The sequence below is a fragment of the Gekko japonicus genome, unplaced genomic scaffold, assembly GCF_001447785.1.
Source record: "Gekko japonicus isolate JY-2015 unplaced genomic scaffold, Gekko_japonicus_V1.1 scaffold1864, whole genome shotgun sequence".
Classification (NCBI taxonomy): domain Eukaryota; kingdom Metazoa; phylum Chordata; class Lepidosauria; order Squamata; family Gekkonidae; genus Gekko; species Gekko japonicus.
The window spans coordinates 261905-287127 of record NW_015168709.1 but is presented as its reverse complement, the minus strand read 5'-3'; the positions used below and the strand labels follow the sequence as shown (position 1 = coordinate 287127).

The following is a 25223-nucleotide window of genomic DNA, read 5'->3' as shown; positions in this document are numbered from 1 at the left end:
CCCATCCACAAATTTAGATTGTTTATGGTCGGTTTATCCCTACCTGCAACTTTGATAACTGTTTTGGAGGCATTAATTAGGAATGAAGGCTCTTTCGCCTCTCCCGCTTAATATTTTGTTCCCAAACATTTAAGATGCAAAGGAAGCTCCGCCATTCCATAGCACAAAGGATCTTAGTTTGGGGAGTAGAAACTGGGTCTGGAGATTCACCCATGCTGGCACCTAAACACCACTCCTTATTTCCACTCCCAGCTCTGCTGTAGAATAAAGGGATGCAAGCATCAGATATACAGGACTTGCACAAGTACTCTGCCAAGATTCTTTGACGTTTCTGCCTCTTTTTAAGGATTCTCTCCCTTCTGACAGTCCATTCACAATCTCATATTTTCTGCATCTCTGACATTTTCCTGAGGTACAACAGAAATCTCCTTCATGCTTGCCAGTAGCTCCATTTGGGAAGCTAACAGTTCAATCCCAAAAATACTTTCCTGGGAGCGAGCCCCCTTGAATCGAGTAGGATTCTGAGTAGATCTGCTTAGGACAGCGCTGTAAGTGATTTACATAGGTCACCTATTTTAGTAGCAAAAAGAATGACAATACTAACAGAAACCTTGCATTTGAGAGGAACATTTAGATATATTTCGGTGAATGGCATGGCAAAGCCTTACTGGGTTTTATAGGATGCTGGAGTTAGCCCTTCAAAAGCAAGCAATAATCTCTGTTTCAAATAAGCCCTGCAAATGCATTTCTCTCTCTTATCTCAGGAGATGGACTGAGGTAATTCACCTGGCACCTTGCCACCGGACTTTGTACACAGAGGGTATATCAACAGCTCAGAGTTTTGACGACTTACAGTCTGAATTACTTCCTGTTACCGCTCCCTTCTGTTTTGTGTTTCTGTTTAAATATATATGTACACTGAGTTTCAACAGTGTGAGAGTATAACCCAGTCATTTTCATTTTAGCCACAAAATGGGTATTTTTTAAAAGCTAGGTGAAAACTGCCATATGTTCTAGTTTTCAGGGCAGAGAGGGGTTCTTTTTTTCAGTGTGGAAGCTTCCATGCTGGGAGGTTTCTGTTTTCTAGGTTGCCTCAACTCACTTTAGCTCCATTTTCTTTTGTTAATCTACCCTTTTTGCTTGAGGTACAAATCACTCAATTTTCAAATCGAAACAAAAGAAGCCAAGAAGCTTAGCATTAAGCTAGGAAGAGCAGAAGTTGTGTGAAGAAATAGATCACAATGACTTGCATGTGTGAATGGGCTACCAAAGATCAAAAATTTCCAGGCCTCCAGTCAAAAGAAGATCCCTTCAGTCAAAGAAAGAGTACTTCCATCAGAGGAAGACTCTACATTTAGCAGAAAAGAATAATTTGATCCAATCCAATTTATTCAATGGTGTTTGTTACACATTCAGCTATAGGTCATCACTTGATTTCTCTCAGTTGCTCAATTAGTCAGATCAAGTGACATAATAGAGTATGTGAATGAGACCTTAATTAGCAGCAGTTGCTCTGCTTTAAAAGGGTGATCCGTCATCTAGAGAAAAATGGAAAATATATAAGCGCCTTTGTTTTCAGACTTTGAGAATCAGATGGCAGAGAATCAGTGGCAGGTATATGTTGTCCGCCCCTTAGTGCTCTCACTCTAGGCATAAATATAATCAGCCTAAGAGCAGACGACAGCTAGGAACACAGTACAATTATCCCATTGGAGTAAGAAATCAGTACACAAGAGCCAGGGGATTCCATTTGCTGGCAACTAGCTTTTTACTACTAAAAAAGAAAATCCTTCTTGTGATCTGAGAATGCTTTGCTGATTTGTTGATCTTCCGTTTAAGCATTCTGGCAACAGTCATGTACAACATTCACTATGATACTCAAGCAGCAGTATGAACTCAGAGAAAACAGCTCCTGGCGTCAAAGTAACTAAGCTACCTCCATCCACAAATAAAACTGTGTCATTTGCAGATAACCAAGTCCACAAACCATCCTACAGACAAATAGCTAATTCAAGAAAACCATCTCACCTGTCCTTGTACAGCCAACTGCTAACTTTCAGCATGAGGGAGAGGTAAGTAGAAATTTGAGCAACGAATTTAACTGTCATGTATTGACAGGGCTTGTACCTTTTTCCTTTTGCAAACACACAAGTGAAAGTACGTGAAACTTGGGACTATGATTGGCACGCAAATATGTTCCAGTATCAATCCAATCAAGAATATCCCTATGTGTACAACTCCTCTGACGAAAACACCTACTAGCCTCACAATATTTGGTACAGATCCAAGTGTCCAACCCAACTGTGCCTCTGAATGTTCACAGACTTCAGATCTGAGGCACAGCACTTTGCAGACAAAATTACACACAGAGTTTATTATGCCATGAAGCATCATATACATTTGGGCAGTACTCAAAATATGGGGGGGGGGGGGGGGAGTCCGCGTGTGTTTTTTTCCCCCCCCCCCCCCCCCCGCTACTGCACAACATTACAGCTCTGAGTGCTGAAGTATTGTAAACAGAGCCTTTGGAACAGTCTGAGTGAATTAACTGAACATAAAAATCAAACTTCCTGCAACTTAGCCCTCATATAGGGAATAAGCAAATTAGCCCCTAGTACTGTTATTGGATGAGAGGTCATAATGGTGTACAAGAGCAGGGGAAATAGTTCCTTGGAAAAACAGTATGAAAGAAAGAAAAGAGCAGGCGGCAACTCCCATTAAAGGCAAAACTTGGTGTTACCTTTTCTAATGAGATGGGTTGGGGTTTGCCTAACTACCTGGCTCTCATTCCACTCAGTAAGATAGGAGCTGCTGAGAACTAATTTTCAAAGTGTTTACAGAGGCCTGGTTCAGTTTGAGACTACAGCAGGGCTTTTTTTGTAGAAAAAGCCCAGCAGGAACTCATTAGCATAATAGGCCACACCCAACAGCAGACACTCACTAGCATATTAGGCCACACCCTTGAAAGCACATTAGCGTATTAGGCCACGCCCCCATGTTACCAGAAGTGTGGTCATCCAGCCACACACCCCTTTTGCTTCTTATTCTGTTCACCTTGTTTGTTTTCAAAACCCAGGGCCTCTTTTTGTAGCAGGAACTCCTCTGCATGTTAGGCCACACACCCCTAATGTAGCCAATCCTAATGAGTTTCTGCTGTTGGGTGTGGCCTATTATGCTAAGGAGTTCCTGCTGGGCATGGCCAACTCGGGAGCCAGCCGGAACTCCGTTCCTGTGCGTTTCTGCCCAAAAATAGCCCTGGACTACAGTATGAGGAAGAGGGGGCTTCAGCCTTCACCTGTGTTGGTTTCCTAACCTGAACATCTATGTTTTCAATCTAAGAAAGAAACGAAAAGGAGAAATGAAAAGAAATGTACTGCAATACTGTTTTGACCATTCTACTGGCCACACAAATTTATCTGGTTTGTATTGAAAGATTCTTTATAAAGCCAGGTATGCTTAATACCTAAATGACTACCAACAAGACATCCTTGGGCAGGTCACTGCTCCTTGCCAACATATTACCTGCCAACATATTACCTTGCCAACGTATTACCTGCCAACATTTCACAAAAATAACACTATTGTAACATCCCTATTCTAAACTCCACCCATGACTGCACACTAAGATTGGAAACAGGACCAAATATTGTCATACACTAGTCAAGTATTTTTAAAGCATTACCTTAACTACAATAACAAAAAATATTTTAATGATCAACAGTGTTAATTCTTATGCTACTTACAAAATAACAGTGAAAGAACATTAACATTTTTTTAAAAAAATGCAAGAAATTGTACATTCAGCAATGTTTCATAAGATTTCCATACATGTGAATGATTAACTGGCCTGTTCTTCTCGCATGCCATGTATAAAGCACCATTCTTGGCAAAAAAGAACATGGTCAAATAACATAAAGTAAACTGACCAGTCAGTTGATCAGCATACTAAACCTACAGAGTACTACAGAACATGCTTTTAGCCTGTTGTATGCTATATTCTTTGGCTTCTCTGTGGTGTCTTCCAAAACTAGGTGTTTTTTTTAAGTCACCCTTATACTTTCTCTAAAAAGTCAAAACAGAACTACAGACTTGGATCCTAGGATCCTGCACCTTCTTTCTGCTTGTAGTCTGTTGAGGGGCCGTCCTCCAACTTGCAACACACATTCCTTTGGTGCTGGGTAAGACCAAGGTCTTTCAGGAAGCCAAAAGGTAACTAGCATGAGTGGAATGTACTCCACAATGGAGGGTCACTCTTGCGATGGACAAAGTGGAGCTCAGGCAGAAAGAACATACAGAATCCAAGCCAAAACAGAGATGATAATTTCTTAAGGAAAGATAATCAAAATAGGAACTGCCCTGAGTAAATATGGCCAATTAAGGCATATGCTGTATAGTCATGTTTACCCAAATACTTTTTGCAGTGATGTAAAAGGATCTGTACCCCTAGATGGTTCAGCGGATCTATAGCATGACAGCAAATCTCTTATTTTTTCAGGTGATTTTGCTGAACCACAAAGGAAGCTCCATCACAAAATGGCCCACCGATCCACTGTGCCTGTATAATGTAAAAATGACCCCAATTATAACCTTTTTGCCCTGTGCTAAAAATAAAAATAGAGTACTACATATGCTTGATGTGGGAAAGTCCCATTTACTCTACAGAAAGACAGCTGCCAGAAATTTCCAGCCATAGAGGCAGTAAAATTCAAGAAAGGAAACCAGATACCTCAGCCGGAATCCTGAACGTGTTTACTCACAAAATTCTTAAGATGTTATAAATAGCAGCAGATTGTCTACTGTTACTCACATCAGTCTCCGATCTGCCCAAGGGAACTGAACAGGAACAGGTAGGATTTCAACTGATCAAGTAAGTTGAACACGTATTTATGTTTCACCATGGTCACTAAAAAGGGAAGGTTTATCTGTGTTCACATTCCCCCACTGAAGCAATGAATGTACCAACATTTGTTCATTGAGCTGGAAACTGGACTGGCTCAAACTACTGAGCCATGGGGCAAACTCTAAGGTGAGGTTTAGAAGAAATAGCACCTATCTTCCATCCAGACCAGGCTATATAAGTTAGTTATGTATGTATCCTGCCTTTGATAGATCCTGAGCAGGATACATACATACATACCTAACTTATATAGCAACAGTGACATGTTGCACGCGCACTTTGTCTGATGCCATCCAGGCAAGGTCCAGCGCATAACACAGAGAACAGCCTGCTTTGGACTGCTAGCCTTCTTTCATGTTGACACTTCCTGTAGCTTTGGTACCCCAAGTGGCCACTTGGGTCACTTGGGCAGTGAACCAGCCTTGGCTAGAAAAGTCGTCATTAGGTAAATTTTATTTAATGATCTTTATCTGAAAGCCTTATCATTGCCTTCTATGGAAAAGCACTCCGATTCTCTGTTCAATTACTAAGGCCAAGTATTCTGTCTCAGAATATGGCTTTTAAACACTGAAGAAGTCAATCCCTGTTCACAAAACTCTGCATATGACTCAAAAGCAACTAATACATTATACAGAATGAGAACAACTGCAGAATTCGGGACTATACATCAACCCAGTCTGCAGGGTGATCATAATGTCAACTAGATTGTCTGTGGAGAAAAGGGGGGGCAAGAGTGAAAGAACTGTGGCAATTCTAGACTAAACACTGAGTATGGAACAAGCTAATGTCAGAAAGAAAGAAAATAAGCTGTGGAGAAAAGAAGGACTTGGATTCAGTTCTTCCATCTCCTTCAGACAGCTGAGTGGTGCTGTCAGCGCCATCTATTCAGTATGGCATGTGTGGCTTTAATCTTGCATGAAGCTCCAGGCAATGGGCTCCAACAAGTAGCATCCCAACTTCACACCCCATCGTAGTCAGGGAATTTGATCCAAAGAAGGATCCACACATGGAAGATTACTTTCTGAGGGCAGAATAGAACCAGAGGAATTGTGGTTTGGAAATGTAAGTATAAGGGGTGTGCATTTGGCTCTATCCAAGATGAAAAAATACATGGAAAATACCTTACTGGTATTTTAGGGGTATTTTATTAAGCTGAATACAGATCAGAGAATCTGACAGCCTACCAGTATAGCTGATCCCGAATAAAGCTGAATTTTTTCGGGTACAGTCAGCTATACTGAACAGTTGCTGGTGGAGAGGATTAAAAGGCTGCAAAGTTAACTTTCAGTTCTCCTCTAGGGCTGTTTCCCACCTTTTGCTGTGGCTTCCAGAACAGGAGGGGGAACCGACATCTTTGCAGGCCAATGGCAAAAGCATCTTAGGGGAGCTGTAGTGCCTTAGAGCCAATCATTGCAATGCTTTTGCAAACAGCTGCCTTGAGCCTGCCATGGCAGGGAGGGCAGGGTATAAATTAAATAAATAAATTGCAGGTTTGCAACTTGAAAGGTTGCTGGCTTCAAATGTGAAGTCCAACTAAGGTCCCGTTCACACAGAGAAGTTGCCGCACTAAAGATACGGATGATAGGCGGATTTTCGGTGCGCGATCACACTGTAACATCTGGGAACCGTAGTACACCCGTGGCTAACCCGTGGCTTCTCGCCGAAGATGTGGAGTAAAAAACTACCACATACGATGTACTAGTTTCTGGAAAATGCAGGGCAAGGACGGGCGTCTGATTGCATTTCCACTTGAATCCCGCGGCATCCAGCACCCGTCCATGTCCCGTCACACACTGGATGTGGGTTTTTTGTAAGTCACAGGATGCGCACAAACAATCATGCGTATGTGCAAACTTCGGTGTGGAAAAAAAATTCCCGTTTGCCACGGAAGCAGAGCCTAGCGATTGCCGGTGTGATCACGCCATGCCGCTTCCTTGCCGCGCTGCAGGATAGCCATGTGATCGGCACTTAACGGCCTAACCACAGGACCTCAACGGGACATGTGATTGGGCTGCTGCACGTTACTTTGCTCCGGGGCAAACAGCCACGCTCCCCCACTCCCACATTTTCCGGCCCATGTGACCAGGACCTAAGTAACTACCTCACTTTCCCCACCCATTTCCCAGGGAACAGGGGGGGGGGGAGCAGTGGCAATTTGGCAAATAGGATTTTGGGTTAGGAGGACCACTGCTCTTTACCCAATCACAGAAGTTGGTTCCTTTTTGAAATTCTTCTGTGCATGGGCAAAGAGCATAAAAGCAAGGGTCTGGCTGAGCTAGACTCCACTGCTGAGAGAGGTTTGGAGAGTGTGCAATGGCTTTGGCTTCAGCTGCTGCTCTGACCCTGACTCCTGCTGCCTGAGAGATTATTTTACTTGAATTCTCTCTCTCTCTCCCCATCATCCTTCACTTTTCTTCTTTTTTTTCACTTTTTTGGGGGGAGTGGGGTGTGTGCAGCTTTGTCGCTTGTTTCCTGTGCCCCCCCTTTCTTTTTTTGGTCTGGTGTGTGTGTGTATAGGGGCTTTTGGTCTAGGTTCTTCTTGCTTTATCTTCTCTCTTAAGTCCTTTTTCTTGCCTTTCCCCCCAGTAGTTCACACACACACACACACATTTCTTCCCTTTAATTTCTAGAAGGTTAGTTTTTTTGGGGGGAGTGGGGTGTTGAGGTTCACTGTTCCAAGTGTGTGCTTCTGGTTTCAAGGGCTACTGAGTACAATACTTAGGTGCAGCTAAATAGGCTTTTAGTCATAAGGGACTGTTTTAGGGCAGCTGCTTTTAGATAAATGTCCCTTTAGGGTGTCCAGTAGTTTTTCAATTTTCAGGAGGGAGCTCCTGCATTTCCATGATGGAAATCAGGCTCGTTCCAACAGAATCTAGGCAGGAGAAGTTTAATAAAGAGTTTTAAACTTTTTAAAAAGTTGTCTATTCCATCTTAAGAATGGTTTATTAAACCATATTCAGGTTTCAGTACAGGAAGTCACTAGTTTAAAAAACTAAAAAAACAAACACCAACAACCCCCCCCCAAAAAAAATAGAAAGAAAACAAAAACTTAAGTAAAGGTAGGTTCGACTCTTTTGAAAGACAAAAACCTAGTGTTTGGATGGGAGGATTCATAAAAAGGTGTCAGACTCTGTTAGATTCGGGTTGCAGTGCAAGCAATAAGGCACATAATACCTTCCCCACAAATACTACTTAGAAAGAGTTTGGCCTGGGGCAACAATGAGCGGCAGGAAGGGAATGCAGTGGGGTCCTGGGGCAAGGCTAAGGAGAAGAGTGGTGGGATGGAGCAGAGGGTGAGGGCTGCAGCTTTTCCCGCACCTGTGCGGAGGACTGCTCCACAACCGCCTTCAACCACTCCATCCTCTGGCTAAAATGGTACAATAAAAAGGCCGCGCAAGGCCCTCTTCATTGAGGCTGCTGCTGGGGCACCCCCTGCAGAGGTGCCCACAGGTGCTGGCATTGGGCAGGGGTCTGGTGCTCAGGCAGCCCCACCTCCCACTGTTGTTGCAGAGTCTCGGTAGCAGGAGGAGGAGCTGCCTGAACTGTTTTTTGGGGTGAGCTATGGGGACGAGTGTTCCAGCTCTGGAGCTCACCCCAGGGACCCAGAGACTTCTGGAGGAGCTAGAGGAGAGGCTGGATGCCCCTGGCTCTGGTTCCTCCAATGTCCAGCAGGCCTTCTAGGGAGGAATGGGGGGGGGAGGCTGGAGGTGCAAGAGGAAGAGATGGAGGTGCACCTCAAGGTGCTGCCATCTCAACCTCTTCCCCTTCAGGCATCTATTCCTGTCCCACCAAAACATGGTGTGTCTGCCCTGAGCTCCTCGCAGAAGGTGGCCCCAGGAGTGCCTGCCGCTGCTGGTCACTGTGGGTGACCCCTACACCTCTGAACTCCGGAAGCACTTCTAGCTGTGCTTCTTCCCCACTTTGCACAGTGACAGCTGTGAAGGCCCTGGATCAGTCGAGAGAGAGAGACCTCAATCATCTCTCAACTTCTGGATCATGAAACCATCTGAAGAAGCATCACCAGGTAGTGCTTCTTCAGGAGTAAAGAGAAGCTGCTGCTGCTGCTGCTGCTGGGGTGCCCAAGCGGCCATCACCAGCCAGGCAGGAGATGAGTCATCCTGCAACTACCTCTAGGGCTGTCCCTGAATATTCCACATTCATGAAGGGATGCCAAGCACCTCTGACAGAGATGCTTAGTGAGGTTGGGACTAGGGTGCCTGGGGGTGGGGAGAACAGCAGGCAAGTAAGAGGGTCACTCGTCTCATTGCCAAAATAGTTGCTGTAGATGGCTGCCCCTTCTCCATAGTTGAAGATGCTGCTTTCCGTTGGCTGCTCCAGGATGTCTATTCCTGGTACACACACCCTGCTCACACCACAATGAGCAGGGAGATGTTGACCTCATTGTACAGGGCTGCCAGGGATCACATGAAAGCACAGTTGTCCCACACTCGCGAGAGAACTGTGCACTTCACGTCCGACATCTGGACCTCCCCTCAGACGCACAATGCATATCTCTCGCTGACAGCACACTAGGGGCAACCCAGTGACGTTGTGGGTGGGGGTGGGTGTTAGCCAAACTGCTTTATGTACAGCAGATGGCAACTAAATTTAATGTGAGCTCTTGCCAAAGTTTATGGAGGTCCGAATCCACCCCAGGTAGGTCCCAGTGAAAGAGACGAGACTGGTATTTTCCAAAACAATTTGTCTTTTACTGAATAATATCAAAATCACATACACACAAAACAAAATCACTCACACTTGCAATCAAGTTCCTTTAGAGTTACAGAAATAGCAAAAATAGTTTCTCTTTTACTTAGGAGGTAGGTTGGCATACGTTCATACTTATCTTTCCTGAAGCCTTGTCTAATGCGATGAAGAATCGAGGGGTAAGAAAAGAGTACCTACGGGTATTTACTAATTCACACTCTGCTAGAACCAGCCAGCAGGGCATGGACCTCTTTGGCTGCAGTCCAAGAGATCAGAAATAGACAATAGGGTTGTTTGATAGAAAGCTGGGCTTTAGGGGATGAAAGAAGACAGGGGGTATTGAAGGGGATTGCGGCTAGCAAAGACCTAACGCATGGTCCTCGCTTTTTATAGTTGAATCTCCAGGTGGGTGGCAACCTAAACTCACTTACCTACAAGTCCATCCCATAACCTCACTCATTGGTGCATGTAGAAAGGGGCATGTACCTTAGGGGTGTGGACAATATTTGAAACTCTAAACTCTATCTCATGGAAAGTCATCTGGTCAGGTGTGAAGTTCTGGCATCCTGTATCTCCCTTGATGTGTAGATAGATCTTGGCTTTCCCAGGCATTCCAGGCACCATCCAACAGGAAATGGCAATTCAGATGCAGATCAGATCCAAGTACTGCGTGACATCGAGTCCTTCAGCAATGGTGGGGTTACTTCTCCTTAGTTGTTGTTTCTGCTAACAGTGGCTAAAATTTGCTTCTCTTTCCCATAAGGCTTTTGAGCTGAATGTGTGCAAGCCTCATTAACATAAAATGCAGGCAAGTGTCCTCTATGTGAAATCTCTCACAGTAGTAATACAAGCAGCTTTCTCTATGCCTATGGGTATACATGTGTTTTGCACAGTTCATATAGTGTGTGTGTCAGCAGATATAAATCCATAAACAGCAAAATCAGTCTCTTTCTCTTTCTCAACATGGGGAAACTAGTGTTAGGCAGGATAAGGGTCCCTGGGCCGGCTACTGGCAGGCTCTGCTCCATGCCAAGGCGCACATGGCGGAAAACATATCAGCCACCATAGAAAAACAGTTAGCAGCATGGATAGGCAGGAACCTCTCCATGGGTTTCATGGTGACCAATGGTGGCAAGGAACATGAGGGCAGCAGCACAGGCATTGGGCCTCATGAGCATTTACTGCATGGCCCACCTTCTCCATCTGGTGGTTAAGGATGCCTTGGGGCTGGGTTCTGCAGAGAATCCCAGTTTGGATGCTGAGACCTGTGAGTTCAGGTATCTCTTTCAGATATGCCAGCATATCATGAGTCACTTCTCTTGCAGAGTGAAGGACACCCATCAGCTGCACGAGACGTAGACACTGACAGGTGTTCCAGTGTACCGCCTGATCGGTGACATGAACACTCTGGAACTCCATGCTCAAGAGCTTGGTGGAGCAGAAGACAGCCCTGATTGCCCTGATCTCTGAGATTGGGGTAGTTTGGGAAGAGAGCCAGCTCACCCAGGAAGAGTGTATAACCATCTCTCAGACTGTGGAAATTCTTAGGCCCTTTAAGAGCCATACAGAGATGCTCTCATCTGACACGGCAAGTCTGGCTCTGGTCATCCCCATGATCTAAATGGCTTGTGAGGACTTCTGGAGCCACCTGCAGGATGTGTAGATGTGGTTCCAGCAGTGTGCATGCCGGTGAAAAGACTGCAAGATGAACTCAAGGTTCGCCTTCAGCCTCTCACACAGCAAAAGGCCTACAGGTTGGTAACCATATGTGACCCGTGCATCTAGGGCAAGAAGATTGCCAAGCAGGCTGACAATCTCATTCGCTGGACAGATGAGCTCTCTCAGTGAGTTGAATGCAATTCCAATGTGCCCCAAGAGGGGCACATTGGAATTAGCTGAGAAAGAGGGGGGTGAAAGCAGTTTTGCTGCTGTTCATCCCCTACCTCCCCTGCTAGGCAGCGTGCCCCCCCCCACATGGCTTCCACCATGATGATCTGTGAAATGGCACTCATTGGGCGAATACTCAGTCCCTCTGGGAGAGGTAGGCAAATGGCACAGCAGCTGCAATGGTGAGGGAGTATCTTGCGGAGCCCTAAGAGTCACAGACCACCAGTCCACTGAGCTACTGGACCATGAAGGAGGTGGCCTGGCTGGACCTCTCTGCCATGGCCCAGAGGGTCTTCCACTGAGGTAGTGATAGTTGGTGTGTACTGCTCCTGCTGAGACAGGAGGATCAGGGTGGACACAACCCCCCACCCTCACTTTCTGAGGCCTTCCCTGAGGAAATGGTGTATAGGGCTTTTCTGGGTTTGACCTTGGCTTTGGAAGAAAACAAAACATTACTGGGCTTCTGTGTATTGGGCTGACCTTGGTTCTGGCAGGCTAGCAAAAGTGCCTCCTCCTCTCACACTTTTGAGTGTTCTGCTGGGCTTCTACTGCCCTTGCTTCTGCCTATTTTTTTTTTTAAAAACCTTGCTGGGATTCTCTGGTGTGACATTGGTTAATTCTGTTGGGTTTGCACTGCTGCCACATTTGCACTGGGTTGTGCTGCTGGGCACTACTGCACAGGTTCTGCTGTCCTTGCACGCATACACCCCCCGCTTGGATTGTGATTCGGTGCCTGACATCAGTTCTGTTGAGCTGGCATTTGTCACAATGGCACTGAGTTCTGCTGCTGGGCACTGCTAAGTTAGCACTGGGTTCTGCTGCTTGGGCTCTAGTATACTGCACTGGTTCTGCTGTTCTTGCAGAAATGCCACCCCTCAGTTTCTACAAAGATTATCAGATTTGACCTTAGTCCTGCTGGTATTTGGCACTGCCATAGTTGAGCTGGTTCTGCTGCTGGCCTTTGGGTCGCCCCCCCCCCCCGAGATTCTCTGGGACATTCTGCTGGGCTTGTATTGGAGGATGGGGACACCTTCTTTGGGTGACCATAGAATTGGACCCCCTGGTCCAACATTTTTGAAACTTGGGTGTTTCTTTTGAGGAGAGGCTCCAGCAAAATTTGATGCCTCTCCCTCAATCCCCACCCCCAGCCACTGAATATGCTGCAGGATAGATTTGCCATTAACTTTAATGGTCCCCATAAGGTATAATGTACCCGAAAAGAATTGGGATTCCCAAATATTACCAAATCCGAATACCATACCAGTATTGGGATTTGGGAATATTGGGAAATACCAATATTTTGGGGGCCAATATACCTGAATGGGGGGAGGGATGAATTTTTTTCTCACACACCCCTGGTAAGTATTAAAGCATGTTCTAGGGCATACATGAAATTGAAAATCTTGACATTTCCAACAATTTTAAAATTATAAGTAAAATTCAGCAGGATACTAGAAGGGACAGATTTTGAATGGGTGGCAACCACCCATCCTGCTCACCTTCTCCTTTCACCTCCACTTGGGAGATGTACCAGTTGATGTTCTTTGCCTCCTTGTTCCCCTGGCCTTGTTTTAAAATGTGTATCACGGCACATGTGCTCTATTTCTCACAATAATTCAGCCAGCATTGGCCCTAGCAACGCTATTTGCTCAGAATTCTGCAAAAGTCTGGGAGGCCCTGTAGGTCATACATGACTTGCCATTGATTTTAGAGAGGGCTGGGGAGTACGGGGCGCTCTGTGGCCCAGGTAGACATGGGTGGAGCGAAGGCAAGGATATGGCTGGAAAGGTGCATAAGTGTGCACAAGGTGGAAGCAGCAGCAGCAGTTCCAGGTGGCAAAATATCTCGAGCTGCTACTGCATACTAGGACAAACATTGTAAATATTTCTTAACCTTCAGTTAAGACTACACTTAAGCTGACGCTCAATTACTGAGAGTTTTAGTGGTCATTCAACAAAATAAGATCCATGAGATTCTGTGCAATTCTATTTTTGTGTCTCTTTTAATTAATATGCCCTCACACTAGGTACTGATTTCTCCAAGGTTGTATTTTGGTTCATGACATCTGAGTGGAGCCCCAAAATATTTTACAAATCACAAAAGGCCGAGACATCCGCAAATGTTTGCTTTGTAACTTAGAGACAGGAAAAATACCCTATGTTGTGGCAGTTGTCATGGTATCATTTTCCTAGGAATACCTCACATGACAACTTTATGTAAATTATCCACAGAAGAGGAACAGAGAAAACACCCAACTGCTACCTTAAGCAAATCCACACCATTTCATACAAATAAGTTTAAAAATAGAACAGCAGCAGTGCTAAGGCATAGGTCCCTAAATTATTTATTCTATTTTATATTACTATTTTGAGATGTTTATGTCCCCATTTTATCCAGTGTTCAAAGTGACTTACAACATGTCAAACTATGACAATCATAAATAACTAAGACTAAGGCCCATTGTGGAAATAAATACAGCGAGCTCTAGAAAGAGGCTCTGGGCGGGCAGCCTTGGGCACTCAGCGTCAATTTGCTGTGGCGACCTCAGCTGGGTATAATGACACAGAGTCCACCATTTTCTCTAGGGGAACTGATCTCTGCCATCTGAAGAGCAGTTGTAATTCTGAGTGTTCTCCAGCCCTCACCTGGAGATTAGAAAAAATAACAAAAACTGTGTAACAACAATAGTATGACAAAATTTCTATAAAAGTAAGAAGGACATCATGAATCATATAAACAGACAACCACAACTGTATAGATAACTATCAAAGGAATGGTGCAAAAAGTCCAATAAGTGTTCAAATTGTTGCTCCAGAAGGACGTTTTCAGATGAAAAGATCAAGCACATTAAATTCACTAACAAGTGTGCTAGCTAATGGCTGTCTCGTTTCACACTGAAGCTTTTTCAAAGAAGAAACAACATTCCAGTCTATTAGTTGCTGTAGGTTTTCCGGGTTGTGTGGCCGTGGTCTTGGCACTGTAGAACCTGACGTATTGCCAGTTGCTGTGACTGGCATCCTCAGAGGTATAACACGGAAAGATGGAGTACTGATAGTACTGAGAGTACTCCATTTTTCTGTGTTATACGAGAGTACTCCATCTTTCTGTGTTATACCTCTGAGGATGCCAGTCACAGCTACTGGCGAAATGTCAGGTTCTACAATGCCAAGACCACGGCCACACAACCCGGAAAATCTACAGCAACGAATGAACTTCAGCCGTGAAAGCCTTCGACAACATATTCCAATCTATTGTGTATCAAAATTCAGGAGGGAACATTCTACACATTTTCTATGTCAGTCTGTCTCCATGTTTCCTCCTGAATTTTAATACACAATAGATTGGAATGTTGGTTCTTCTTTGAAAAAGCTTCAGTGCAAAATGAGACAGCCATTAGCTAGTATGCTCATTAGTGAATTTAATGTGAGTCTTCAGGATCTTTTCATCTGGAACTGTGCTTCTGGAGCAACAATCTGAACACTTATTGGACTTTCTGCACCATTCCTTTGATAGTTATCTATACAATTGTGATTGTATGTTTATACGATTCATTATGTCCTTCTTACTTTTATAGAAATTACCATTAGACATACGGTTTAGTTTATTCTTTATTTAGCACACACATTTCTGTTTTGCCACACTATTGTTGGTACCCAGTTTTTGTTTTTCTGTTCTTTGGCTTTGTCTGTACTGATATTTGCATATTCTCACTTGGAGATTGGCAACAATGGTTCCCCTGGAGGAAATGGCTGGTTTGGATGGTGGACTCTATGGCATTATACCTGCCTGAGGTCCCACCCCTCCTCAAACCCCACCTTCTCCAGGCTCCACCCCTCAAATCTCCAAGAATTTCCCCTACCTGGAGTTGGCAACCCTGTCTCCTTCCTAGCCAACCATCAACACACCGTTATCTGCCCCTCTGACTTCAGCTTTCCATCTCCTCCCCCCTTCCTACAGCCTCTACCTAGGAAAAGTACAGTCTTTCTCCACAGTGGGGACCAAAGCAGCTCACATAATTCTCCTCTCCCCCTTTTGATCTGCACAACAAACCTGTAAAGTAGGTTAGGCTGAATGTCTGTGAGTGGTCTGAAATCACCCAATCAGCTTCCACAGCAATAACCTGGGTCTGGCAGACCCTGCTCTGAAGTGCTAACTGCCACGTCACACTGGCTGTCATGGGTGGGCCAAATCAGCAGGGTATAATGACACAGAGTCCACCATTTTCTCCAGGGGAACTAATCACTGCCATCTGGAGAGCAGTTGTAATTCTGAGTGATCCCCAGTCTCCACCTGGAAATTGGCAACAATGGTTTCCTAAGAGGAAAAGCACAGTCTTTCTCCGCAGTGGGGACCAAAGCAGCTTACATCATTCTCCTCTCCCCCTTTTGATCTGCACAACAACCCTGTGATGCAGGTTAGGCTGAAAGTCTGTGACTGGTCCAAAATCACTCACTCGGCTTCCACAGCAAGAACCTAGATCTCCCCCTGGAGAAAGCAACTGCTTTGGAGGGTGGACTCTATGGCATTCTGTTCAGCTGAGGCCTCTCCCATCCCAAAATTCTGCCTTCCATAGACTCCACCACAAAATCTCCAGGAATTTCTCAACCTGGAGCTGGCAACCCTAGTCAGGACTGGCCCCAATGAGTTCCCCACAAAGGCCAAAGTAGGCCTGGAAAGGGTCTCCTGCCTTTGCCTTTTTACTGACAGAACCAAGCTTGGTTGCCTACCAACAGCCACTGAGGTGAAAATGAGCCACACAAAAGTTTTGGCAGTTTATTCAGATAGGGAATATCAGTAAGTGGGGGAGAGGAGTGGACCCAGCACTCAGTGGCACACGAATATTCTTGAGTGGCAGTTGATGGGCCAGTGGCCAATACCAATATATGCACCTCACCAGCAGTGAGATTGTTATCCTGACCAGTTCCTACCACTCCTGCACTACATGGAATGCCTCATGTTCCTGTTCTTGCAGCTCTTAGAAGGACATGTGGAGCCACAGAAAAGGAGTATAAACCTACCCCTTCTGCTGGCAAAAGTAGTCAGTGGGAGGAAATCTGGAAGCTCCTTCTCCCTCCCCCCACAGGTCTTCCTTACAGTGCCAAACAAACAAGCATTATTTAAGATGAGTTTCCCTGATGTACACTGTGGGTCCGGTTGTGCACCCATAACATAGTATGTGTCAGACGTATTGTGCAGTTATGCCTCAAAATTCATGTCTTTACGGTTTCACATGCTGTGTGTTTTTCCCGGAGTACAAAGGTATGACGCATTCCTCAGACTACATATCTTTTTAAAAAAATTGTACAAATCAGCATCCAATTGTAGGAACTTATATTTAAAATTTCATTGTTTACAATTATGTTAGTGACATTTCTAGGGGTTCCAAGCCAGCCTTGGATCCAAAACAAACACAAGGAAGTTTGCTGATCTGCCAAAAGGAGACTCTGTGCTTGCTTGCTTTCTTTGAACAAGTCTGGCAGTCAGTTGATTTTTCAACAGCCCTGTTTCTGCTTGAGGCAACTTTACAGGGGAAAAAGGAGAGGATGACTGCTGGAAGCCAGCATTTCCTCCATATATAAAACAGAAGAAGGATCCGTGAATACAGACAGCCCAGAGTAGCATCATCAATTATCAGCATGCTGTTTTCAATTTCATCCCAGGATTAATCATCCCAATGTACATCTATAGAGATACACACAAGATAAACAGAACAAAACAAGGGATAATGGAAACTCAGTGTTGGCATCTGCTTCTTTGTGAAATGTGGTTCAATTAATTTTGTTTTTTGTTTCAAGGCTAAGCTTCCTCTTTTTCTTTTTTTTGTAATTGCTGTAGTATAATGTTATTTATTGAGCCCATATTCTCACCACATCCAAATGCTCAAAGTAGGTATTCACATACATTAAAAATAAAATGTAGTAAATTCAATAAACTTCTTGGTCAAATTTCACAGTTAATTATTCTTGCACGACCCCCTTTGAATTAATAGGAGCTGTGGAAGAGGACCATTTTCTTTCACAGATGGCATTCATTTCAATACTGCTTATGCAAGAGACCTTTTCACTAGTTGGCCCTTTATTTGTGTAACAAAGACTAAAAAAAACCACACCAAATATGCCAGACCATACAGAAGGCTCTTATGATCTATTTATATGTAACACATCAGCATCCACTGGCTTCCTAGATGTGGATTTTTTGGAGTAGGCTATTTTGGGATGTAAATTAGTCACTGTAACAGTGGCAGGACTGGTCTCCTATGTGATCTTAGGTAAAGTCCACCACATGTCACTGACATATTATCTGAAGAAAGGCGATGACTGGAACAATACAAATGACACCCTGTGTAGCAAACTGGAAATATGGCAAGAAGACCCTCTTATAACCTGTGTGATGCAGGACAACTACCCTAGTGTACACATCATTTTTAAAAAGTTGATGGACATTAAGGAGTCCCATAATTAAATAACATGTACACACAGGGAGATGTGTGTACATGTTATTTAATATAGCAGCTGGTAAAGAACACAATTAATGTGCTTGATTAAAATAATTATGCATATTCAATTACATTTAGGGAAAGTGAATGTGGCAGCCCTAACCACAGCAAACAGTGAAAAACCACTGGACCTAGAATTTAGGTTGGAATTCAGAAGGTCACACCTTTGAGCCTTGTACAAACTTGTAACATGCCCTTTACATGCACCCTATTCACTCTTGTACATACAATTACATAAGGAAAGGAAAAATATATCTTTTAGTTCTGAAATGACACATATATTATATCTATCTCATACTATATTCACAGGCTTGAAATCTGGGCCAGACCCCACCACCCCCCGCCAAGCCCCATGAAGTGTACCATACTTCAACCTTATTTCTTCATCTTAAAAAGCTAAAACAGGTTCCTAAAATGATCATGGTAAAAAGGACAATACTTTCTTTTCCCAGCAAAACAATAAGACATACCCATGTACAGGCAAGTTTCATATAATACTTTAAAAACTAATTATGATAAAAGAATGTGTTGTAAAGGAGTTGAACAAAATGTTATATATTCCTACAACACCTTTAGAATTCTGGAGAAACCAATAATTTTTGACTTTTGAAAAATCCTTTCTCAAGATGTGATTCACTTTGAATAACCAAGGGAACATCAATAGTAAGTATTCTATGAATAGAATTATGTTTAACAGTGAGAGCAGGATACCTGGGAGTACTAACAGTTGTGTGTACAGTTTCTACCACTAAATCAAAACCCTGACATGAAAAATTTGTCACATCCTACTGCAGCATGAAGAATTATCTGCAATCTCACTTTATATGGTTTAATGGACTATGATCATAAAGCAACCCCAAAGCCCCTAATTTGGATCTCAAAAAGAAGACAAACTCAGCAATCTAAATGCAAGCAGGTACCTTTTGTAAGTATTCCTACACTACACAAACCATCATAATTTCCCCAGAGCACTGGTTTGGTTGGGGATTGTGCTTGCTTGCCTCCTCAAAAAACACCATGCAGTTGTTGGATACACATGGTGGGGAATGGGAGGGGGACTTATCAGGAGAAAGAGAAAGGCCAAGGCCACATCACAACCATAACAATATTTCTGCATATCGTTTTGTAATAACTGTTCAGGTTTTCTGCAAAGGTCACTCTTTTTGTGCATCAAATTCTTTCCCCTTTTCTGAAATCACAATGTGTCTTCTTCCCTCTGAGTAGCCTATAACTGTTTCCTTTCACAACAGACCAGGGACTGCCTCAGTGCCAATCCCCTGCATAACTGGACAGGACTTATAGTTCTTCCCTGAAAATATAATCCAATTCCTTTTGGCCTGATTAGGAGCTTCAGCCTGCTACCCAGTCACTCTTTGCCAAAATCTCAAACCCCAGTTCTTGGCATCTGTGTGAAAACGTACTTCAGCTTAAACTGACACTAGACTCTGAATTCTTAGATGGAATTCCTCCTCAAGTTATGTTTAGCACAGTTAAGACCAGGAGCCTTTATTCAAAAGGTGATCCTGTCTGACAGACTTTTAGTCAGACTCTTCAGATATCCACTCCTGTAGCTGAACTTTTACTTTCCTGAAGAGTAACTGCTGCTGAACTCCCCCTCCCCTCAACACACAGCTGATCTTATATTTCCCTCAGCTGGCACTGGCCAGTCAGAGAAAAGGAGCAGCCTGTCACTCAAGCTCTACATTCTAGAGCAGAGTTAACTATTCACCTTTCTTCTCTGATTTTACTGCATTAGGAAATGGCATTTTAAATGTAGTTCTTCACAACGTCAGTTCCTGTGTGATGCTGGCAATGTAGCCTGGGCCTTCCCTTCACTACTGGTAGGTCCACCCGCCAGCCAGCTGATTGGTGACTGGGCGGCAGGGCCTGGCAGCAGGGTACCCCTGCCTCCACTGGGGTGTGTCATGCCTGCCCTTGACTCAGCCCCAGAGCCAGCTCCTGATAGCCTAAGAGGGGAGGATTCAGTGCCTTTAAGAGCTGAAGAAGCATCAGGATCTGTACCTACTGTAAGTACTGAGGAGGATACACAGCAATCTGAGCCAACTACAGGGCGGTTTGCACCTGGGATTGAGCAGGCCATAAGCAGCAGGCCATAAGCAGCTCACCACCTGCATCTCCCCCACCTGTAAGTAGGCTTAGGGATCAGAGACGTCAGGAGCTGGCTAGCCGACGGAAAGAAGCACGTTCAAGAGGGCGGAGATCCTTGAGCCCTGAGTTTTAACAGCAGCCTGGACCTCGCACAAAGGTGCTAATGAGTTAATGGGCCAGAGCACTATTTAGTAGGGCCTCTGGCCATGAGCAATTTGTGCTGGCAATCTCGTTCATAGAACCAGAAGCTCTGCACCTTGATTCCTGTTTGACTCTGTGGCTTTTGGACTCGGCTTGTGTTTGGACTGCTCTGGCTCCTGACTTCCAGCTTTGAACCTGACCACGCCCTCGGCTTTGCTCCCTGTACTCTGACCTCTGGTAACGTTTGACTATGGCTTTATCTGGTGTTTTGGGACTTGTTTAATGCTCTGCTAACTGCTCTCCTGGCTGACCTTTGGACTTGTATTGTGACTCTGTCTGTCTGCCTGCCTCCCTGGCTCTACCGTGACAGGGTGGGGGGTGTCTGGCAACCCTAATATACACAGACTTACCCTGGATTTGCTTTGGGCAATGTCAAGAACTGGCGAATCTCAAGCCCCTTAATTAAGACTCATTTTCAAATACTGAAACATGGGATTTATTGTCAAAGGTAGGATGGAAGATAGAATTCTACCCATATATTGCACTAAGCAGCTGTTGACCTGCACAGGTCTTTTAGTGAGCACCTGAGCAGTGGTGACAGAGACTACTACAGTAAATGTGCTTTTCTGCTGTGCACATGGGTGTCTTGCACAGGGGGAGGCACTTATGAATCTGGTTATGGTGCTATATGTCCAACAGAGTTGCCAACTCTGAGTTGGGGAATACTTGGGAGATTTTGGGGATAGAGCCTGGGAAGGGTTGAGTTGGGGGAGGGGCAAGAACTCAGGGAGGGATAATGCCACAAAATCCATCCTCCAAAGCAGCCATTTTCTACAGAGAAACTGATCTCTGTTGTCTAGAGATCAATTCTAAATTCTGGAAGATCTCCCGGCCCCACCTGGAGGTTGGCAATCCTAATTCCCAAGCAGAAACCTGAACATTGCATAAAGCAATACCTAGGCCTCTTTGTTTACTCATCTTGTACTTTGTATCAAGCTTTCTACAAATAGTCCCATATTCACTATTTAAATCCAGATTTGTCCTACTTGCTTTACCTAGGTCTCTAAGTAACTGGAGAGGTGAGAATGTCGAACTGATTGATGTTTTCAGAGGCTATAGAAACCAAATCAGTGCCCAGGAACAAGCCCCACAGAATGAATGCTGGTGGCATTTAGATGTGCTATGAGATACTACCAGTGAATCTTCCACCTGCATGTGTAGGCACTTGCAGCCTGATCCTACACACGTTTAATCCAAAGGATTTATTCCCTAGTGAGCATGTATAGGATGAATAAATACTAACAAGCACTTTTATAGCATTTTCTGGGTTCTAAATTCATGACGTATATTAGCACAATAACTCTTAGCATAATAACCTTAGGGCTGCCAGTCCCCCATCCCTATTGCTGATCAGTTGTCCAATGGGGAGACTTACTGGTAGGGGAGGCGAGCCTAGGCCGTTGTGGCCAGGAACACGGCAATGTCGTTCTGGCAATGTCGTTCTGGCATGTACTAGAAGTACTAGAAGTGATGTCCTCATGTTGCTGGCATTGCAGTGATGCTCTGTCATATTTGAAGCAAAACTCCACGGTAAAAGCCATTTTTGCCATAGAATTTCAGCCCAGATACCAGAGTATGACTGCTACACCAGTGACACAATGATGACACTTCCTGTGTACACCAGAAGTGATGTCGCTGTGCCACCGGAGACGAGGCCTAGGCCTCCATCCTGCTCCAGATGAGACCCTGGATCTCTAAGGAGGGACCTGGCAATCCTACAACAGCCCTGTAAGAAGGGTTGCCAGCTCCAGGTTAGGAAATTCCTGGAGGTCTAGGGGCAATGCCTGGGGAGGGCAGAGTTTGGGGACAGGAGGGATGTGATGCCATAGAGTCTACTCTCCAAATCTGCCATTTCCTCCAGGGGAAACTAATCTCTGTAGTCTTGAGATCAGTTGTAATCCCAGGAGAATGCCAGGTCCCACCTGGAGGTTGGCATGGCAATCCTGCCTCTAAGGTAAACAAGTATTCTCATATTGCTGATGAACAACAGTTTCTGTGGCTGAGATTTGAACCAGTGACCTCTGGACCACAGCTCTATTTGTTCTAAGTAGTAATCACTAGCAACTGGAATAAGGAAAGGAAATTACTAAGTCAATTATAGAAACACTGTCTAAGGCCCACACCAGTTATTGCGAGACTTTCTGAGGGAACACTACAGTCATATTAAGATAGGTTCCCAACTGTCCTTTTCCAAGGGAGATAACGCATTTGTGTTAGCAAGATGTACTTTACTCTCTAAACTGAAGTTTTCTTAAGAAGGTACGTTATAAAGGTTAGTTCAGTTGGCTGCACTCCTGCAAGCTGACCCTTGACAATATTAAGATGTGTTATTGCAATATATCCAGGAAAATATTAAAGAAACCAAATGGAAGAGCAACAGAATTAGAATGAAACCAAAGGCACCTTCTCTCTGACTGCCTAGATTTGCCACTTCACCACAAGCACGACACAGCAACCACAGTTATTTCCTATTCTAATTATAAGATAAAGTTGTGGTCTGTTTGTCAAGACTACTTCTCTTCCTGTCTGCTCCAATATTGTTGCTTGGATGTTCTACAATTTCCTTTAATTTCTTGTGGCTAAACCCTACTCTACCATCTTTTGATATATCCATTCTCCCTTTTACCATCTTCCACCCCTTGTTGGGAACTGGATATTGCTGACTTCAGCTCTTTGTAAAGTTCATCACTTTTTGTTCCATTACATGTCTGCAGGCCTTTCCAGACATTGTGACTTTCTCAAGGAGGCAGAATAGTTGTTTCTCAATCATGCAAATGTCATTGGCCCCGGAAACAATGCTTACAAGCACTCAAAACATTAGCTGCCATAGCTGAGAATGTGTAATTCTTGTACCAGCAACCACTACTGTTATGGAGGGTTTTTCCAGGGAGTGGCTCTTGTGACAGATTCACTAATGTAACAGTTATTGCATAGTGCCAAAGACATCACCAATCTCTTTTGTGTCCATGCCATTCTGAATCTCATAAAATTCCCCATGGTTTATTCTCAATCTGTCCAGAGCTTGAACAGATGCCTTACCACAAGGCTGTGTAAGGCCACCCAGTCCCAGCAGCAAAGGTACAGACATCCATTTCCATTTTGCAGAAAAAAGGCTCTCACTGAATTACAAAGCACTAGCAGCCAATAGCAATAGCCTCATGGGAAAAACACTTTCATCTACAGAGGTCCAAAATCCTGGTATATACTGCTTTTTAAATTGTAATCTATGTACATTATTAACAGATTTAGAGATATTAAACACAATCTAATTAGTTATTATCAGGCCTAACCGTGTCAAGTTTGGGTCTGTCCCATTCCAGCATATGAAATGGGTTGAGTGCAGGCTTCCCAAGTACTTACCGTGATTCAGTGGGGGACACAGACGTCCTTGCAGGATCATTCCTGTGGGGACAACAGATGCGCCGCACCATGCCATCATCAGGAAGTGACGCCGAGCGACGCTCTGGCAATGGGGCTGGAAACTCGATGGGACCATCGAGGTTTCAGTCCCATTGCCAGATCGTCGCCCAGCGTCACTTCCTGGCGACAGCATGGTGTGTTACAGGGAGGAATGGTCCGGCCAGGGAGCATGTTTCCCCCGCCGGATCACGGTAAGTACTTGGGAACCCTTAGTTGAGTGATTCAAGCATAGGCACTTCTATTGTGTACATACAAGGCCAAATTTACACATGCTACTGGGGTAGGGTTGTCAAGCCTCCCTTTGGGGTGGAGGGTCCCACTGCCCACTGCTACTTCGAGTGGTGACAGGAGAATTTTTTAATATGCAGTCTCATGTACGTACAGGAAGTTCTTTCTGGAAGTGATAAAGTTCCCAGCAATTCCGACAGCTACCCTTGTCACTTCCAGTAAAAATTTCTGTTAAGTCTACAGGGCTGCATTAAAAAAAAAAATCTTCCATAACACTGTGCCTCTCAAACCCTTCCACGCATTGGCAGGCATTGCCTGCCAACCTGCACTGAGGATCTGTGAATGGACTGGACAATCAGTAGGAATCAGTGGGGAGCAGGAAAATTGGGGGGTTGTTGACAGGTGATAGTGTGACTTAACTTCCAGGCAGAACCTAGATCAGTCCTAAAAATTGTGGGAACTTCTATGATAGAATCATAGAGTGTATGGAGGATGAATGAGAAAGATGTGAAACCTGAGACCTGTGATGTGTAGTATTGCTAATGTGCAAGTGACAGTGGATGGTGCCAGCTGAGATGAATGGCAGAGCTGGTTTATTTGTTTATTGACTTAGTTTATTTATACTCTGCTTTCCTCACTAAGACTCAAGGCAGATACAAAATTTAAAACAATGCAATAGCAACCGTATAAAACATGAAATGTAAGAACTGGATTACCAAAATCAGAAAACAATGCAGTAAAAAGAAAATAATGCATATTATAAATTGTGTCATAAACCACAGCCCTTGTTACTTTGTAGAAGTGGCATTCCAAACAATTCCATTTTACTACAGCTCTACTCTCTGTATTAAAAATGCCCTCCTGAACAATTATGTTTCACACATTCTGTGCAACAACATCTGCATAAATTAGCTTGCTCTGGAGCCATCCTTCCTGAGCGAAGACAAAAATGTGTGAGCCGGAGGTTAAAAAATTGTGAGCTAGCTCACACTAACTCAGCTTAGAGGGAACAGTGGTTGGGAGTGTCAAATTGTAAATGTTAGATATTGCTTTAAATCTCCAGCCTATTCACTGCAGCTCATGTATTTCACATACTGAAGATTGATGTATATTTGAGAAATATTTGGAGCCTTATGTGATGTTAAGTCATATATGACACAGCTGAGCAGTGGCAGGAAGGGCCCAAGAAACCCTACCTGCAGCTGTGGGTTTGGAGGCTGCTTCTATACTCATCCTTCAGGTGTTCAGGATCTCTATATTTATTTTTATTTTATTTTT

General features: G+C 44.2%; 1 protein-coding gene across 1 annotated transcript in view; it reads right to left on the bottom strand.

The window, feature by feature from the left end:
* The window catches only part of LOC107114103 (neuron navigator 2-like), a gene marked incomplete at its 3' end in the record, with an annotated part of 109603 nt that overhangs the window by 56518 nt on the left and 27862 nt on the right, over positions 1-25223 (bottom strand). The window contains exons 4-5 of the mRNA XM_015415536.1: positions 3314-3334; positions 2029-2053 (exon numbers count right to left, since the gene is read on the bottom strand). Of these exons, the coding sequence (XP_015271022.1) occupies positions 2029-2053; positions 3314-3334 (46 nt within the window). The remainder of the gene's footprint in view (positions 1-2028; positions 2054-3313; positions 3335-25223) is intronic.